This window comes from Mastacembelus armatus, chromosome 18 (assembly GCF_900324485.2).
Source record: "Mastacembelus armatus chromosome 18, fMasArm1.2, whole genome shotgun sequence".
NCBI lineage: Eukaryota > Metazoa > Chordata > Actinopteri > Synbranchiformes > Mastacembelidae > Mastacembelus > Mastacembelus armatus.
The window spans coordinates 664,213-682,428 of record NC_046650.1 but is presented as its reverse complement, the minus strand read 5'-3'; the positions used below and the strand labels follow the sequence as shown (position 1 = coordinate 682,428).

Sequence of the window (18,216 nt, the reverse complement as noted above, 5' to 3'; positions counted from 1 at the left end):
AGCGCACACTGTCTGCTTTCTTTATTTTACAAAAGCACAGCATTTTGTTACGAGTGTATACAAATAAAACTAGACCCTTTACAGATTCGAATGATATATTGCCCGTATCTGTACGATCAAAACTGATGTTCGTTTCGGCTTTATCAGAAAAAGATGCCACAAAATGCACCAACACATTTACCGACCCCTGAGGGTTAAATTATGTTATCACAATAAAATCTTTATAGATTCACCACTAGAGCTTAGCATTAACACAGTGTCTTTCATTGTTTAAAATGAGTCGTCAAAATTAATTTCCCTCCACACCTCTCTGATGTGTTGTAGATTTCTCTATTTTGTTTTTGTTGTCCTCTTTTGCCTCTTAAGCTCATTTTTCAAATGTTTGAGTTTTTCGTTGTCTGCATATTTGAATGCCTCCTTTTTTTGTTAAAGACTACCCTGGTTTCACTAGTGATCCAATATTTATTAGAAAAACAGAATTTGTAGGTATGGACTCTGGCTCCATACTCACAGTAATCTTAAAAATCAATAAAAGCCCCAGCTCTTTTGCAGCAGTACAGAGAAAGATTCCCTCATTTAAATATCTTATTGCCACCTGGAAGTGAAATGTCAATTTATTCTGAAATATCTGGCTATCAGTCTTTGCTTGCTTGCCTGCAGACAGTATCTGGTTCTGTGCAGGTCTGACCTGTTGAATGCGTCTGTGGTGCTGTTTTGTGTTGATGCTCTCATGTTTGATTATCTGTTGAATTTTTGGAAATCAGTAAAAATAATAAAAAAAATTGTATCTTTGTCCTCAGGACATGAGGAATTTAAGGTTTGCCTTGAAGCAAGAGGGCCACAGCAGACGAGATATCTTTGAACTCCTCTTCAGATATGCCTTCCCACTCTCACATGGTCTGGTAAGTCAGCTTCATACTTGTGCCACCATCTACTGGCCGATGGCAGTTTTCTTGTATCTGGCCAAAAACCAGACTTCATTTTTATCGATGGTCTAACAATGGAAAGTTGAGTGATAGAGATGTAGCTGAATAGTTCGAATACAACACTGCCTTTATTATGAATTTTTTAGTCCAGTCATGAACATTGGCTGAGAAAGGACATTTTTCTGTTTAAAGTCATCATATATTTGTGTGTCCCACAGTCACTTTATCAAGACTGGTAAGATCACATACTTGCACTACCATCCAGTACATCTGAACAAAACCGTACAATGCACTGGTTTTGTATGCTAAACTGTTATGTGCCTTATGCTATTTGGACTTTTTTTTTTTTTACTTTGTCTAATTTAAGTTTATTTTACATGCCCTTATTGTAATTTCTACATTGCACTACAGGGCTCACAAAATCAATTCAATTCAATTTTATTTTTATAGCGCCAAATCACAATACAAATCCTCTCAAGGCACTTTACAAAAACTAAAACTAAAAACTCAACAAATCTCTTAATCCCTTATGAGCAAGCACTTGGCGACAGTGGAGAGGAAAAACTCCCTTTAACGGAAGAAAAAACCTCCTGCAGAACCGGGCTCAGTTTGGGCAGCCATCTACCTCGACCAGTTGGGGTGAGTGGATAGAGCAGAGAGAAAAGAACACCAACAATAAACAACAAATAGACACTGCAGGTTGGTGGGGCAAAAGCGATATACAGCTCCAGGACCAGGGACACCTGCAGAAGGTACAGAGAGAGGGAACAGAGAGAGAGGGAGAGAGCACAAACTAGGGGAGAGAGAGAGCACAAGTTTAGTGACATTCAATGGTGGAATATAAATGTGAGGTGGGAGGAGAGGAAGAGAGGGGAAGGGAAAGGAGTGTTAGGGCATGGGAGCTCAGTGCACCGATTGTCCTTGGGCAGTCTAGGCCTATAGCAGCATAACTAAGGGATGGTTCAGGGTTACCTGAAGCCAGCCCCAACTATATGCTTTGTCAAAGAGGAAGGTTTTAAGACTAGCCTTAAAAGTACAGAGAGTGTCTGCCTCCTGAACTCAGACTGGGAGCTGGTTCCACAGGAGAGGAGCCTTGTGGAACTCCATAACTAACTTTTGTTTGTGTAGAAGGTTCATCATGGACATGAACAAACTGGAATCTGTCCAATAAATAGGATTGGAACCATTTTAACGCTGTTCGTCTGATACCAGTCACATGCTCCAGTCTCTGTAATAAGATGTTGTGGTCAATAGTGTCAAATGCAGCACTAAGGTCTAGGAGGACAAGTATAGAAACAAGTCCATTATCTGAGAAGAAAAGATCGTTGGTGACTTTTAACAGTGCTGTTTCTGTACTATAATGTGCTCTAAATCCTGATTGAAAATCTTCAAATAGTTCATTCCTGTGTAAGTGGTCTGATAGCTGCTTAGCAACAGCTTTTTCTAGGATTTTAGAAATAAATGGCAGGTTGGATATTGGTCTATAATTAGCCAAGACTCCTGGATCAAGACTAGGCTTTTTGAGTAAAGGTTTGATTACTGCAGTCTTAAAGGCCTGTGGTACATAGCCTGATACTAGAGATAAATTTACCAAGTCTAATAAAGATGAGTTAATTAATGGCAGGGTGTCTTTAAGCAGTCTAGTCGGGATGGGGTCTAAGAGACACGATGATTTAGATGAAACAACTACTGATGTAAATTCAGAGAGATCTATGGGAGAGAAGCAGTCTAAACATAACTGAGGTCCTACAGATGATTCAAGAGCTACTGTAGTAGAAGATTCATTTATTGCAGGTATAGGAAGCATCTGATGAATCTTATCTCTAATAGTTGTGATTTTATTTTGTAAAGAAACTCATGAATTCATCACTGCTGAGAGCTAAGGGAACACTGGGCTCAACAGAGCTGTAACTTTTTGTCAGCCTGGCTACAGTCGCTGAAAAGAAACCTGGGATTGTTCTTATTTTCCTCTATTAGTGATGAATAGTATGTAGTTCTGGCTTTACGGAGAGCTTTTTTATATGTTAATAGACTGTTTTTCCAGGCTAGAAAAATTTCCTCTAAATTTGTGGAACGCCACTTCCTTTCCAGCCTTCGTGATGCCTGCTTTAAGGTACAAATATGTAAATTATACCATGGGGCTAATTTCCTCTGATTCACTAACTTCTTTTTCAGAGGGGCCGCAGTATCAAGCATTTCACGCAGTGAGGCTACAGCACTGTCAACAATATGATCAGTTTGGTAGGCAGTGGGATTGAGGCAGCTGCCCTCCACTGTGTTCGTACTTGGCATAGATGTAAATAAAGATGGAATCATTTTCTTAAATTTATTAACAGCCTAGTCAGATAAAGATCTGCTGTAGTGGAATTTTCTTCCAAACGCTGCATGATCCATCATCTTAAATTCAAATGTTATTAAAGAATGATCTGACAAAATAGGATTTTGGGGAAAAACTATTAGATGTTCAATTTCGATGCCATATGTCAGAACAAGATCACGGGTGTGATTGAAACAGTGGATGGGTTCATTAACATTTTGAGTGAAACCAATTGAATCTGATATAGAATTAAATGTAATGCTGAGGCTGTTATTTTCAACATCTAAATGAATGTTAAAATCTCCCACTATGACGACTTTATCTGAACTAAGCACTAAATCAGACATGAAGTCTGGAAATTCAGTTAAAAACTCTGAGTAAGGGACAGGTGGACGGTACACAATGACAAGTAGAACTGGTTTTTGTGTTTTCCAGTTTGGATGTGAGAGACTAAGAGTGAGGCTCTCAAATGAGTTATAACTGTTCTGAGAATGAAAGTTTAATAATAAGTTTGAGTGGAAGATTGCAGCTTCTCCTCCACCTCTACCTGTGCTTCGAGGAACATGATAATTTTTATGACTGAGGGGGGTTGATTCATTCAGACTCACATATTCATCCTGCTGTAGCCAGGTTTCAGTAAGACAGGGTAAGTCAATTTGGTGATCAGTTATCAAATCATTTACTAACAGAGATTTAGATGAAAGAGACCTAATATTTAATAATCCACATCTGACTGTTCTGTTTTTCTGTTCAGTAAGAGGAGTGGTCTTAATTTTTATTAGGTTTTTATGAATAACTCCTATTCTGTTAACTTCTGATTTATTTGATTTATATGTTCGAGGGCCAGACACAATCTCTATGTGGTATGAGGGGGGCGATGGCTTTAAGGAAACTGCAGAGAGGCGAGTCTCTGCGTCCTGGTCCCTATTCTGGATTGTCAAGCTTTAGGTTTGCTAATAAACTCGGCCAGATTTCTAGAGAGATCTGATGACCTTTAGATGAGAGCTGCACCGTTCAAAGTGGGATGGATGCCGTCACTCGCTACCAGACTGGGTTTTCTCCAGAAAGTGGCCCAATTGTCTATAAAGCCCACATCGTTTGCTGGACACCACCTAGACAGCCAGCGACGGAACGACGACATGCAGCTAAACATGTCATCGCTGGTCAGATTGGGGAGGGGTCCAGAGAAAGTCCAACATTAATTCAGAAAAGTTACACACCGACTCAGCATTAATTTTAGTGACCTCCGATTGGCATAATCGGGTGTCATTGCTGCCGACGTGAATAACAATTTTTCCATATTTACAATTAGCCTTAGCCAGCAGCTTCAGATTTGACTCGATGTCGCCCGCTCTGGCCCCAGGAATACATTTGACTATGGTCGCTGGTGTCTCTAGCTTCACGTTTCTGACTATGGAATCGCCAATTATCAGAGTCGGTTTCTCAGCGGGTGTGTCGCTGAGCGGGGAAAATCTATTAGAAACGTGAACAGGCAGGTGATGAGCTGCTTCTGCTTAGGAGTAGGTTTCCGTCGGACCGTCACCCAGGCTAATTCTCCGGGCTGCTCCGGAGCTGCCCTTGGACCGCTAACAGGCCCTGAGCTCAGTGGCTCCACACCAGCTAACGGGGCTAGGCTAGCTGGCTTTTGTTCAAAGGTGTCGTCTTAAAGCCTAGGATCCAGGAGTCTTGGCTAATTGTAGACCAATATCCAACCTGCCATTTATTTCTAAAATCCTAGAAAAAGCTGTTGCTAAACAGCTATCAGACCACTTACACAGGAATGAACTATTTGAAGATTTTCAATCAGGATTTAGAGCACATCATAGTACAGAAACAGCACTGTTAAAAGTTACCAACAATCTTCTCTTAGCCTCAGATAATGGACGTGTTTCTATACTTGTCCCCCTAGACCTTAGTGCTGCATTCGACACCATTGACCACAACATCTTATTACAGACTGGAGCATGTGACTGGTATCAGAGGAACAGCGTTAAAATGGTTCCAATTCTATTTATAAGACAGATTCCAGTTTGTTCATGTCCATGATGAACCTTCCATACAAACAAAAGTTAGTTATGGAGTTCCACAAGACTCTGTGGTAGGACCGATTCTGTTCACCCTGTACATGCTTCCTTTAGGATATATCATTAGGAAGCACTCTATTAATTACCACTGCTATGCAGATGACACTCAGTTATATCTATCTATTAAACCTGTTAACACAAACCAGTTAACCAGACTTCAAGCCTGTCTAACTGACATAAAGGCCTAGATGACCAGTAACCTTTTACTTTTAAACTCAGAGAAAACAGAAGTCATTATATTTGGGGAAAAAAATCTCAGAAATAATGTTTCTAAAATTATAGCTACTCTAGATGGCATAACCCTGGCCTGCAGCACTACTGTAAAAAACCTTGGAGTTATTTTTGACCAGGACATGTCCTTTAACTTACACATAAAACAAATCTCTAGAACTGCATTCTTTCACCTGCGCAACATTGCCAAAATTAGGAACATCCTGTCTCAAAATGATGCAGAAAAACTAGTCCATGCATTTGTTACCTCAAGGCTAGATTACTTTAACTCATTACTATTTGGATGTCCCAATATCTCCATAAAAAGCCTCCAATTAATCCAGAATGCCACAGCCAGAGTCCTGACAGGAACTAGCAAGAGAGATCATATTTCTCCTATATTGGCTTCTCTTCATTGGCTCCCTGTAAAATATAGAATAGAATTTAAAATCCTTCTTCTCACATACAAATCCCTTCATAATCAAGCTCCTTCATACCTTAAAGACCTCATAGTACCATATTATCCCAATAGAGCACTTCGCTCTCAGAGTGCAGGTCTACTTGTGGTTCCCAGAGTTTCCAAAAGCAGACTGGGAGGCAGAGCCTTTAGTTATCAAGCTCCTCTCCTATGGAACCAGCTCCCAGCCTGGGTTCAGGAGGCAGACACTCTCTGTACTTTTAAGGCTGGACTTAAAACCTTCCTCTTTGACAAAGCATATAGTTAGGGCTGGCTTCAGGCAACCCTGAACCATCCCTTAGTTAGTTATGCTGCTATAGGCCTAGACTGCCCGAGGACCATCGGTGCACTGAGTTCCCCTAACCCCCTTCCCCTCCCCTCCCCTCTCTTCCTCTCCTCCCACCTCATGTATATTCCACCATTGAATGTCACTAACCTTGTGCTCTCTCTCTCCCCTAGTTTGTGCTCTCTCCCTCTCTCTCTGTTCTCTCTGTACCTTCTGCAGGCGTCCCTGGTCCTGGAGCTGTATATCGCTGATGTGCAGTTACTGGTCCCCCCAACCTGCAGTGTCTATTTGTTGTTTATTGTTGGTGTTCTTTTCTCTCTGTTCTATCCACTCACCCCAACCGGTCGAGGCAGATGGCCGCCCAAACTGAACCCGGTTCTGGTGGAGGTTTTTTCTTCCATTAAGGAGATTTTTTCCTCTCCACTGTCGCCAAGTGCTTGCTCATAAGGTATTTGTTGGGTTTTTTTGTTTTGTTTTTGTAAAGTGCCTTGAGATGATTTGTATTGTGATTTGGCGCTATACAAATAAAATTGAATTGAATTGAATTGAATTGAATTGAGGTGCAGAGCTACGCTTCCAAATCAGTGATCCTCCCCTCCAAAGCTAGCAGAACCTTATTGTGATTTGGCACTATATAAATAAAATTGAATTGAATTGAATGTCTGTAGTGAAGTTACTATACACGCACAGCTCAAGTGTTCACTTTGACTCGTTGACTTATAGCAGACATGAACTACACAGCAAGTGACTAGTATTAAAGCAACTGTGGTCAGCTCCTGTGGTATGATATGAATGGTTGACATTTCAAAGTCAATAGCTCTACTTGTGGTGAGCAGCAGATTGCAACCACATGATTTGTTGATATACAGTGGGTACGGAAAGTATTCAGACCTCTTTAAATTTTTCACTTTTTGTGTCGTTACAGCCATTTGCCAAAATCAAAAAAGTTCATTTTTTTTCTCATTAATGTACACTCAGCGCCCCATCTTGACAGAAAAAAACAGAAATGTAGAAATTTTTGCACATTTATTAAAAAAGAAAAACTGAAATATCACATGGTCATAAGTATTCAGACCCTTTGCAGTGACACTCTTATTTAACTCACATGCTGTCCATTTCTTCTGATCCTCCTTGAGATGGTTCTGCTCCTTCATTGGAGTCCAGCTGTGTTTAATTAAACTGATTGGACTTGATTAGGAAAGGCACACACCTGTCTATATTAGACCTTACAGCTCACAGTGCATGTCAGAGCAAATGAGAATCATGAGGTCGAAGGAACTGCCCAAGGAGCTCAGAGACAGAACTGTGGCAAGGCACAGATCTGGCCAAGGTTACAAAAGAATTTCTGCAGCACTCAAGGTTCCTAAGAGCACAGTGGCCTCCATAATCCTGAAATGGAAAAAGTTTGGGACGACCAGAATTCTTCCTAGACCTGGCCGTCCAGCCAAACTGAGCAATCGTGGGAGAAGAGCCTTGGTGAGAGAGGTAAAGAAGAACCCAAAGATCACTGTGGCTGAGCTCCAGAGATGCAGTAGGGAGATGGGAGAAAGTTCCACAAAGTCAACTATCACTGCAGCCCTCCACCGGTCGGGGCTTTATGGCAGAGTGGCCCGACGGAAGCCTCTCCTCAGTGCAAGACACATGAAAGCCCACATAGAGTTTGCCAAAAAACACATGAAGGACTCCCAGACCATGAGAAATAAGATTCTCTGGTCTGATGAGATCAAGATTGAACTTTTTGGCATTAATTCTAAGCAGTATGTGTGGAGAAAACCAGGCACTGCTCATCACCTGCCCAATACAATCCCTACAGTGAAACATGGTGATAGGAGCATCATGTTGTGGGGGTGTTTTTCAGCTGCAGGGACAGGACGACTGGTTGCAATTGAAGGAAAGATGAATGCGGCTAAGTACAGAGATATCCTGGAAGAAAACCTCTTCCAGAGTGCTCAGGACCTCAGACTGGGCCGAAGATTCACCTTTCAACAGGACAATGACCCTAAGCACACAGCTAAAATAACAAAGGAGTGGCTTCGGAACAACTCTGTGACTGTTCTTGACTGGCCCCGCCAGAGCCCTGACCTAAACCCAATTGAGCATCTCTGGAGAGACCTGAAAATGGCTGTCCACCAACGTTCACCATCCAACCTGACAGAACTGGAGAGGATCTGCAAGGAAGAATGGCAGAGGATGCCCAAATCCAGGTGTAAAAAACTTGTTGCATCATTCCCAAGAAGACTCATGGCTGTACTAGCTCAAAAGGGTGCTTCTACTCAATACTGAGCACAGGGTCTGAATACTTATGACCATGTGATATTTCAGTTTTTCTTTTTTAATAAATTTGCAAAAATTTCTACATTTCTGTTTTTTTCTGTCAAGATGGGGTGCTGAGTGTACATTAATGAGAAATAAAATGAACTTTTTTGATTTTGGCAAATGGCTGCAATGACACAAAGAGTGAAAAATTTAAAGGGGTCTGAATACTTTCCATACCCACTGTATATGGCCAGACTGCCTCCCTTTAGCCTGCCAGTTAAAGGGAGTTTTTCCTCTCCACTGTCGCCAAGTGCTTGCTCATAAGGGAATTGTTGGGTTTTTAGTTTTAGTTTTTGTAAAGTGCGTTGAGATGATTTGTATTGTGATTTGGCGCTATACAAATAAAATTGAATTGAATTGAATTGAATTGAATTGAATTGAGGTGCAGAGCTACGCTTCCAAATCAGTGATCCTCCCCTCCAAAGCTAGCAGAACCTTACACTTATTACAGGTATCATTATCACTAAATGAGACAGAGGAATAACTAAACATGTGGCACACTGAGCAGGAAAGCGAGAGAGAGGGAGAAGCCATGTTACTGGCTAGCTAAGCTAACTGGTAGGCTAACGAGCGCTAAGTCAGGGAATAGCAATAAATACCGGTCAAAGTAGAAAGGTGCTTGACTAGTACCGGAATGTAGCAGTTAATGAACTGTTTAGAGAATTTAGTTAGTTTTTAGGTGTGTTAGACTATAGCTAGTCTGTTGCTAATCTGTAGACGAACTATACAACACACATAGCACGACACGCTTGCAATAGGAAGCGATTCACTTACCCGGAAATCACTATCCTTATGTCTCGGGGATATTGTGTCTTCCACTCAATGACAGTAATTGGATGAACTGGGTTTTTACAAGTGCATGCACATGCGCATCATACATATAAACACAGAGAGAGACAGTCCATCAGGTAGCAAAATTGTGCAGGACAAAACAGGCAAGTATTATGTTATGTTCATGTGGTTCCCCTCACAGGTTGGCAGATGATGGCTGATGATGATGCCTGTATCTGGCAGAGGAAGAAATTACTCCCATTCACATACCTAGGCAGTGAAGGGTTTATAAAGGGTTTGTGGGTAAACACAGGATGCTTGCAGATGGTCTGATGTGCACACCTCCCAAATCTCAACTACACGTGGAACTGTTCGTGCTGCAGGGAGATTGGTTTATCCAGCTTTCCATTGGGAGGTGTAAGGAGTACTTTTGATTGAGTGTCCTGTCAAAGACAATGTTAACGTTCACTAAAGTATAAAGGCAACACCGATGTAACCATCTCTGAACGACAGATGCATATGTTCCCAACAGGACAATGACCCCAAACACGCGTCTAAGATTATATAATGGCATTGACACAGAAAGCTAAATTCTGCCAAAAAAAAAAAAAAGAAAGATAAACACAACCCACCTTAATATCCACCTCCTAAAAAGAGAAAATCTCTCACCAAATTAAGACCTCTGAATGCTTCTTTTTTGTTGTTTTGTTTTGAATGTCAGGTGAGGGGTGTGAAAATTAAAATGGAATTTGGACTGATTTATTATGCTGTTTTCTCCACAAATCAGAGAAAACAGAGACCTAAACAGAAACCTATTGACCCCGCACTAGTTGTTTATTCTTTACATCTTTAGCTACCACCATTGAGATATATAGTCCAGTTCAAAGTGCTGGTTTTCCAGATTTGGTAGTCTTGGAAAGTTTACGTATATATAATACATATTAAAAAAAATTCCCTTCTCACCCCTGTGGGATGGGTGGTGTGTGTGTGTCTTCCTGAATCTCAGGTCCTCTACCAGAGGTCTGGGAATTTGAGGGTTCTTGGCAGTATTTTAGTTATTCCTAGCACTGCACTCTTGTGGACTGAGAGCTCTGATGCCATTCCTGAGATGTTTTGGAGCCACTCTCCCAGTTTGGCGGTCACAGTCCCAAGGCTGTTAATTACCACCTCTATCAATCTTTTGCTCAGGGCCTGTTCTTCTGCTGTTATGATTAGTACCTCCATGCTGTCTTTCAGTCCAGCTTTTTTCAGCCACTGGTAGGACTTTTCAATATCAGCCACTTATTCTATCTGTTGGTGATATGTACCGTGCAGGGGTTTGTTCTGCCATGATGGTTCCTGCTCCCCCCTCTCCTTGGGCTTCTGCTACCCGAGATATTCACTAAGCACTCCGTCACTCTGGGCCATCTTCCTGATGCACTCATGGATTTTTGCTGCTTCATCTCGGATGGTGGAACTGAGGCTCAACAGTCCTCAGTCTCCTTCTTTCTGCTTAGTGTACAGTCTCAGGATGCTGGATTTGGGATGAAACCCTCCATCTCCTCTTTCAGCCAGCTTATTATGCCAGCGGGGTATCTGATGGACCGGCAGGGCGTAGGTGTTGATAGCTTGTTCATCCCATTTAGCTGACTCAGTCACTCCTGGCATACAGCTCGATGTCATCCATGTACAGGAGGTGACTGATGGTTGCTCCACCCAGGACACGCTGGATTGACTGTCACTCGGCTGCCCTGGTAATGCCTCGATGTCCACCCAGAAGAGCTGGATGAAGTGTCCAAGGACAAGGAAGTCTGGACATTCCTGCTTAGGCTGCTGCAGCCCCGGACCTGGCCCCGGATAAGCGGAAGAAGATGGATGGATGGATGTTGAACACTGAACAACATAATACAAAAGTGCACGTATGGATTATTCTTACATTCATATTAACTATAAACATGAAAAAGTGCCGTAAGCCAAGTGCTTCCAATCTGCCACTATCTGCATGCACCACACTGGAGCAAGCTCAACTTAAAGCCATTAGCTGTTGACGACACCAGCAACATCTCGCTTCAGATCGCTAGCTTACGAAGCTAATTCAGCTATATGAGGACAGAGCCTTGGGACGAGACACACTGGATTCACTCTGGCCCGTCTGTGCCTAGAAATTCTGTCCATAAAAATAATGAACAGAACCGGTGACAAAGGGCAGCCATGCCAGAGTTCAACATGCACTGGGAACAGGTCTGACTTATTGTCAGCAATGCAAACCAAGCTCTTGCACCAGTTGTACAGAGACTGGATAGTCCTTAACCCTCTGGGGTCGACGAACACGCCGGCGCGTTTTGACACATCTTCTACTGATAATGCTGAAACAAACTTAAATTACTCCATCAATTCTGATCGTACAGATAAAAGAAATATATGATTCAAATCTGTAAAGGGTCTAGTTTTAGTTGTATACCATCATAATAACAACAAAACGTTGTGCTTTTTTTAAATAAAGAAAGCCGACAGTGTCTCGGTCTTTTCTGTCTCTGTCATAAATAAAACCGCGTAAATAAAACAACCAGAATCTCAGCGAATACTTGGCTCATAAAAATAAGAATTATATGGCTAGAAAGCTTGAAATGTTTTCTTTTAAGTGAAACAATTCAAGTCGAAAACAAATCATCACTTTTGATTTAATCCGTATGAACATAAGGAGAAGTACGTTTTCTCCTGTCTCACCTCATAACAGGTAATGCGATCCCGCCTTGTACTCTGTTCACTGTTCATATGTAAATAATCTCAGGTGAACCAGGTAAATATGTGCACACCCCCGAGAAATGACATAAAATGTCAAACTTCATCATAGAATTTACTCACTTTTTCTGCGCGCTTGGATGATGGTGTGTCACGGACGTGAAGAAGCGCTTCTTATATTCCGCACAGAGGCAAATAATTTAGTTTGTCCTCAGAGTAAAAACACTGATTTTTAACTCAAATGACGAATGTTTGGCTCCTCATTTTGTTTTGTGCTGCACTAATCCCCTCCCATCTACATTGACTGAAAGGGTCATTATGCACGTCTTTGTTTGGTCATTGAGTGCGTCTTTTGTGTTCTCAGGTAAATCACATGACTATTCATCCTGAGCCACACCCTCTTGCATATGGCCTTTCTGGACAAAAAGTGTCTTAGAAAATTTAAATCAGTGTATTGTTTGTTTACTGTGAATGTGTGAACAAGATGACTTTCACAACACTGTGAGGAAAAAACTTTAGCCTACAACATGCAGGTCTCCAAGGTCTTGTGAACCAATGTTCTGTTTGTGTTTTATGGTCTTATTTCAGTGAGTAAAAAATTGTAGTTTTGCACTAACCATGCATAAACAGTTTTTTCTCAAAAACATAATCATGTATAAGCTTGCTGCTCACATATTATTGTAGCTCATTTTATGCTGATTACAGTGTTGTCAGACTTTAGACATTAATATGTTTAAAAGACACTGAGAAAAGAATAAATGTCAGGACAGGACCAGAACGATTCCCGCATGACTCCTCCTGGATCCGAGGTTCTACCATGGGCCGGATTCTTCTCTCCAGTACCATGGCATAGACCTTCCCAGGGGGGCTGATGAGTGTGGTCCCTCTATAGTTGGAACACACCCTCCGGTCCCCAAAAAAGACCCGGTCTGCCAATCAAGGGGTACTGTCCCCAGTCGCCACGCGATGTTGCAGAGGCGTGTCACCCATGACAGCCCAACAACATCCAGAGACTTGAGATACTCAGGGCAGATCTCATTCACCCCCGGTGCCTTGCCACCGAGGAGCTGCTGAACTACCGCAGTGACTTCAGCTTGGGTAATGGACGGCTCAGCCGCCGACCTCCCAGTCTCTGCTTCCTCAATGGAAGGTGCATCGTTGGCATTGAGGAGATCCTTGAAGTATTCCTTCCACCGTCCGAATGTCCCCAGTCGTGGTCCTGACCACTAGTGTTATAAACTGTTGGCAGAGCACTGCTTCCCCCTCCTGAGGTGCTGGATGGTTTGCCAGAATTTCCCCGGGGCCGACTGATAGCCCTCCTCCATGACCTCAACAAACTCCTCCCATACCCAAGTTTTTGCCTCCACCCAGGCCACAGAATTCTTGGCCTGCCGGTACCCGTCAGCTGCCTCAGGAGGTTCCACAAGCCAGCCAGGCTCAGTAGGACTCCTTCTTCAGCTTGACGGCAACCTCCCTTGGTATCTGGTTGAAGCTCTCTCGGAGGTGGGAGTTGATGACCTTTCTGACAGAGGGTTCGGCTAAGCATTCCCAGCAGACACTCACCAATACGTTTAGGTCTGCCGAGTCTGTACCGCTTCCTCCTCCACCAGCAGATCCAACTCACCACCAGGTGGTGATCAGTTGACAGCTCTGCTCTTCTCTTCACCCGAGTGTCCAAGACATACGGCTGAAGGTACTCTGCACTGCTGTTCAGCCCATAGGCCGAAACAATGGTGAGAATCCTGACCTTGACCCCAAGGCGTAGGGAAGCGCCCTTTTCATTCAACAGAGAAAACTCCAACACCAGGCGGCTGAGCTGGGGAGCTATACGCAAGCGCACACCAAAATTTTTAATAATTGAAACTTTTACATATACCAAAAAAAAAAAAAAAAAAAAAAAAAAATTACCTACCCTTAACCCTCTGCGGTCTGAGGGGGTTTTTGGGGCCTGGACAAATTTGGACATGTCCTGACATTTGTGCTTTTTTCAGTGTTTTTTAAACATATTAATGTCTAAAGTCTAATAACACTGTAATCAGCACAAAATTGGCTACAATAATATGTGAGCAGCAAGTTTATACAGTATTGTGTTTTTGAGAAAAAAGTGTTTATGCATGGCTAGTGACAAACTACAATTTTTTACTCACTGAAATAAGACCATAAAACACAAACACAAACAGACTTTGGAGACCTGCATGTTGTAGGCTAAAGTGTTTACTTCAGAGTGCTGTGAATGTCATCTTGTTCACACATTCACAGTAAACAATACACTGATTTAAATTTTCTAAGACACTTTTTGTCCAGAAAGGCCATATGCAAGAGGGTGTGTCTGAGGATGAATAGTCATGTGATTTACCTGAGACCACAAAAGATGCACTGAACGTCCAGACAAAGCCGCGCATAATGAGCCTTTCAGTCAATGTAGATGGGACAGATTAGTGCAGCACAATACAACACAATGAGGAGCCAAACGATCCTCATTTGAGTTAAAAATCAGTGTTTTTACTCTGAGGACAAGCTAAACTATTTGTCTCTGTGAGGAATGTAAGGAGCGCCGCTTCACGTGCGTAACGCGCCCTCATCCAAACGCGCCGAAAAAGTGAGTAAATTCTATGATGAAGTTTGATATTTTGTGTCATTTCTCGGGGGCGTGCACATATTTACCTGGTTCACCTGAGATTATTTACATGTGAACAGTGGACAGTGTACAAGGCGGGACCGCATTACCTGTAATGAGGTGAGACAGGAAAAAACGGACTTCTCCTTACGTTCATACGGATTAAATAAAAAGTGATGATTTGTTTTTGACTTGAATTGTTTCACTCAAAAGAAAACATTTCAAGCTTTCTAGCCATATAATTCTTATTTTTATGAGCCAAGTATTCGCTGAGATTCTGGTTGTTTTATTTACGCGGCTGTGAAGAGAAATGGCTGAGACAGAAAAGTCCGAGAGCGCACCCTGTCGGCTTTCTTTATTTAAAAAAAGCACAACGTTTTGTTGTTATTATGATGGTATACCACTAAAACTAGACCCTTTACAGATTTGAATGATATGCTTCTTTTATCTGTACGATCAGAATTGACGGAGTAATTTAAGTTTGTTCCGGCCTTATCAGAAAAAGATGCGTCAAAACGCGCCGGCGCGTGCGTCGACCCCAGAGGGTTAAGCAGAGCAGCAAGAGTATGGGACACAAATAGTATTGAAATCGAGTTCTAATGCTGCTTTCTCACATACTTTCAGAATACCAACATGGCTCTGTGGCTAATGCAAAATAAAACATATACATATAAATACCAGTAAATGTGAGATCTATTTCTGTCCTCTGTTGGTAAGCTTCGTTATCTTGGGAGTGTAGTGTGTCACCTTAAGTTGCACGCATGCTTTGGAGTGATCAACACTCAAGCGATTGCGAGAGGGGCAAAGCACGTTGTATTTACTCGCAGAGGTATGTCGACCCGAAGACCATCAACAAAGCCAAGGCAACTCTTTGAGGCAGCAGAATTTCTCTGGCAGTGATGTCCATCATGTTAAAATGCAAGATCCTTGATTGTGCACTGCTGTGGTTTCCAACTCTTTGCAAAGTTCTGCAAATTTTGTCATCCAGAGTGCTGAACTCTTGAGCTCAATTAACTGCATTTCCATGTCCAGTATCCATCCACCCTATTAGAGATTCTTCAAATTCATGTCCATCGAAGCTCTCAGGCTTAATCAAGAAAGGGAACATTGGTCCATATTTCTGAAAGTCCCCAAATCATGTCATGAACTCCGATTCGGGTTCTGACATGTATTTCGTTATTTCACCCATGTCAATTCTGCACTGCACGGACACCTCCCGTACAGTATTGGTCAAAATAATAGCAGTACAATGTGACTAACCAGAATAATCCAGGTTTTTAGTATATTTTTTATTGCTACATGGCAAACAAGTTACCAGTAGGTGCAGTAGATTCTCAGAAAACAAACAAGACCCAGCATTCATGATATGCATGCTCTTAAGGCTGTGCAATTGGGCAATTAGTTGAAAGGGGTGTGTTCAAAAAAATAGCAGTGTCTGCCGTTGACTGTACAAACTCAAAACTATTTTGTACAAACATTTTGTTTCTAGGATTTAGCAATCCTGTGAATCACTAAACTAATATTTAGTTGTATGACAACAGTTTTTTATAACTGCATCACATCTGTATGGCATGGAGTCAACCAACTTGTGGCACCTTTCAGCTGTTATTCCACTCCATGATTCTTTAACAACATTCCACAAACGCAGTCCATGTTTCGAACATGTTCAAAACAGTTTGTTCTGCACCTTGAAACTTGTAACTTAAACTCTGTAACTTATTAAGTTTCACTCGGGCTGAACTGCTAAGCATTCGGCAGCACTCCCAGCATATTTTTCCTCCAATTTTTGCACACTCGGACGTTTTGTGGAGCCTTTTAGCTGGCGGAGCGGCTGCGCTTTCTGAGAAGCGGAAAGTGCGCTGGTGAAAACTTCGTCAGCGCGGCCTCAGGACAGCACTGCCCAGCATATATCTGGCGAATCTCCGCTCGCTACCCAACAAGATGGACGAAATACACCTGCTTATCCGGATAAACAAGGACTTTTCGAACTCTGCTGCTCTGTGTTTCATGGAGACCTGGCTTAATGGAGCCATACCGGACAGCGCGCGCCATCTGCCCAGATTCCAGCTGATCAGAGCAGACCGCAACTCAGACGCAACGGGGAAATCACGCGGTGGTGGGACATGGTTTTACATCAATGAGAGGTGGTGTACAGATGTAACAGTGTTGAAGAAGATTTGCTGTCCTGACCTGGAAGGGCTTTTCATTAACTGTAAACCCTTCTACTCACTGCGGGAGTTTCCCTCGTGCGTTCTGGTCAGTGTTTACATTCCCCCGCAAGCGCGCGGGGGCGACACGCTGCATCAGCTGGCTGAGGAGATCGCAAACACGGAGCAGCAACACCCGGACTCTGTTTTTATCATCCACGGAGACTTTAATAAAGCACACTTGAGCCACGAACTGCCCAAATTCAAGCAGCACATCAAGTGCCCCACCAGAGAGGGCAATATTCTGGATCACTGCTACACCACAATAAAGGATGCATATCACGCCGTCCCCAGAGCAGCTTTAGGACTCTCTGACCACTGTCTGGTCCACCTCATACCAACATACAGGCAAAATCTCAAATCTGCTTATCCTGTAGTGAGAATTGTCAAGAGATGGACCAGGGAAACAGAGCAGGAGCTACAGGCCTGCTTTGAATGCACTGACTGGAGTGTTTTTGAAGCTGCTGCCACAAACCTGGATGAACTCACGGACTCTGTTACATCTTACATCAGTTTGGCCACCACCTCTTCCAGCTCTTACCCTCTTGCCGGCGCTTCAGAGCTCCAAACATCAAGACAGCCCGGCACAAAGGAAGCTTCTTCCCTCAGGCCATCCAACTCTTAAACTCGTAGCTCTCCACCATTCCCTTCCACCACCTGCACAATGACAGTGGCACCTTTTGCTCTTTGCACACCAATTAGATCCCCTTTCATCCTGTTTTTCAGGTTATCTGTGCATTTTTCTTTTAGTTTTTTGTAGCATTTCTGTAGCATTTATGTTTACTGTTTGACCCTTGGTAGCATTTGTATTTATGTCTGTTTGCACTGGAGTACCCCCCCTGTACCTAAAACAAATTCCTTGGCAATAAATCTCATTCTGATTCTGATTCTGAAGTCAGAGATTTAGCTCGTTCAGGTGGCCTGTGATGTCAATGAGAAACGTAAGTTTCAAAACCCACGACTCATCTTTGAGTTCAGTGTAGACTTGACCTTTTTCAGCCAGGAAGGCTAAGCAGTCAACAAACCTCTCCAAAACCTTACCACAGCTTACATCTTACCACAGAGTGGAGAGGAATGTCTTTTGTACGCGACGTCCATTTCTTCGAGAAGGGACTGGAACTGTTGGTGTGTGAGGGAAGATTGCTTAACTATGAAATTAACAATCTTCACAGCTGTAGCCGTAACTCCATTAAGATCTGAATTTGACATTTTTGCACAGAGGTTTTCTTGATGTATTATGCAGGGGCTCCATCTGTTGTAATTGCAAAAATTGTTCGGACATCCTCGAAATGCTCAAGAAATAC

General features: G+C 42.6%; 1 protein-coding gene across 4 annotated transcripts in view; it reads left to right on the top strand.

Annotated features, from left to right (window-relative positions):
• Positions 1-18,216, top strand: part of mtm1 (myotubularin 1) — an 86,597-nt gene that overhangs the window by 47,394 nt on the left and 20,987 nt on the right. For all 4 annotated transcript variants that reach the window (XR_003296272.1, XM_026317430.1, XM_026317416.1 and 1 more), the window contains one exon: positions 801-902. Coding sequence is in view for 3 of the 4 variants with exons in the window: in XM_026317430.1 (XP_026173215.1) it covers positions 801-902 (102 nt within the window). In the remaining variant the exon portion in view is untranslated. The remainder of the gene's footprint in view (positions 1-800; positions 903-18,216) is intronic.